The 1565-nt window shown below is 39.6% G+C and overlaps 1 protein-coding gene across 2 annotated transcripts in view; it reads right to left on the bottom strand.

The window, feature by feature from the left end:
• LOC109523190 (cytosolic phospholipase A2 zeta-like) overlaps positions 1–1565 on the bottom strand; it is a 23990-nt gene that overhangs the window by 21238 nt on the left and 1187 nt on the right. The window contains exons 2-3 of one of the 2 annotated variants that reach the window (XM_019882176.1): positions 819–885; positions 596–726 (exon numbers count right to left, since the gene is read on the bottom strand). In XM_019882176.1, coding sequence (XP_019737735.1) covers positions 596–726; positions 819–885 — 198 coding nt within the window. Of the gene's footprint in view, positions 1–595; positions 727–818; positions 1376–1565 lie in introns of those variants that run through there. The other variant, XM_019882175.1, reaches the window with a different exon arrangement.

Raw genomic sequence — 1565 nt, 5'->3', positions numbered from 1 at the left:
TTGATGGGGGGGGGGAAAGATTAAAAAAAAAAAACTTTGTCCGACCTACCGGCCCTATGCTGAAATTTCATGTTACCGGAAACACACTATCTTTTTTGTTTGGCCTAATAATATTCATAATAATAATAATAATAATAGGATGTCACAGTAGCTTACTGGTTAGCACATCTGCCTCAACAGTGTATAGGTTGAGGGCTCGAATCTGGGCTCAGGCCTTCCTGTCAGGTCTGTTCGTTTTACCAATTATCGACCAATTCTGAAGTGTTTTGGGGGTTTTCTGAAAAGTGATGACTTTGGGGATGCAACCGACGATGATCAGTCGCCACTGACTCAGCATACAGGGCACTCTTTCTCTTTCGGCTGAGATCATTGCCAAGGTTGTGTGAGTCTAGTTTATTTATTTATTATTATGATTATGTTTTTTGCTGTGTAATTCCAGCAAAAATAAGCACGCTAATTATGTAGAACATAACATCTTCATGAAAATAGTCAATAATGTTTCCCAAGAAAAGTCAATGTCTTCCCTGCGTTTTGTGATGTGTGTTTTGCTCTCCGCATGAAGTTTCAAAGTCTGTGCTATCTTCAAAGGTCTCACCTGGAAATTATTGCTGAGTGTGAAATTGAAGCTTTGGTTCCATTCTGGGTTTTTGTCATTTTCCACAGTAGTTGTCTTGAAAACAATTGCAGGTGGGAGAGTCAGCGTAACATAGCAATCAGACTCTGACCCTGAAATATGAATGAAAAAAAATACTGAGATTAGGACAAAATATGACAAAAACAACCACTTCTGTTCAGATTCAAATCATATTTTCACATACCAAAGTCTTTTGAGCGAATGTTTTCTGCCTTCAGTATGGTGACAGTCAACGTCCGGGAAGAGACAGCCTTGTGTACAATCATGCAAAAAGAAAAAAAATTGCGAGAGGGGTTGGGGGTTCATCTAAGTACAGTAATTAAGAAAATAACTTCTTGAAGACATTTGGATATAATTTTTTTTTTCAGAATATTTGCAATTAAATGCTTTGAAGTGCACAGTTAGCACGGTACATTGCAATAAACTCATGTAAATATTGCTGGAATGGCATAAGTAGTATTCAAAATTGTACTGAAACAGTCATGCAAAGTATAGTCACACTGCAGTACAGCTCAACATGATGTAACACTGCATTTTAGAAAACTAAATCTCTCACAAGATTATTTTCGATGAGCTACTATACAGGAGGGATGGGCAATTCCAGTCCTGGAGGTGACCTATCATGTATGTTTAAATGTTTCCTTCTTCCTACACACCGGATTCATATAATCAGGGTTGTTATCAGGTGCCTGCGGAGCTTGCTGGTGAGCTGATCATTTGAATCAGGTGTGTTTGTTGTCGGAGGATACATTAAAAAAAAAAAATGTAGGCGAGTGGCCCTCACGGACAGTTAACCATCCCAGCTCTACACTGTTAAACAGATCAATCACCGTTCTCTTACACACACGCACACACGCACACACGCACGCACGCACGCACACACACACACACACACACACACTCACACACACACACACAACCACACACACAC

Source organism: Hippocampus comes, unplaced genomic scaffold, assembly GCF_001891065.2.
Source record: "Hippocampus comes isolate QL1 unplaced genomic scaffold, H_comes_QL1_v1.1 scaffold36, whole genome shotgun sequence".
Classification (NCBI taxonomy): domain Eukaryota; kingdom Metazoa; phylum Chordata; class Actinopteri; order Syngnathiformes; family Syngnathidae; genus Hippocampus; species Hippocampus comes.
The sequence above is the reverse complement of the archived record's forward strand: the minus strand, read 5'-3'. Positions and strand labels throughout refer to the sequence as shown.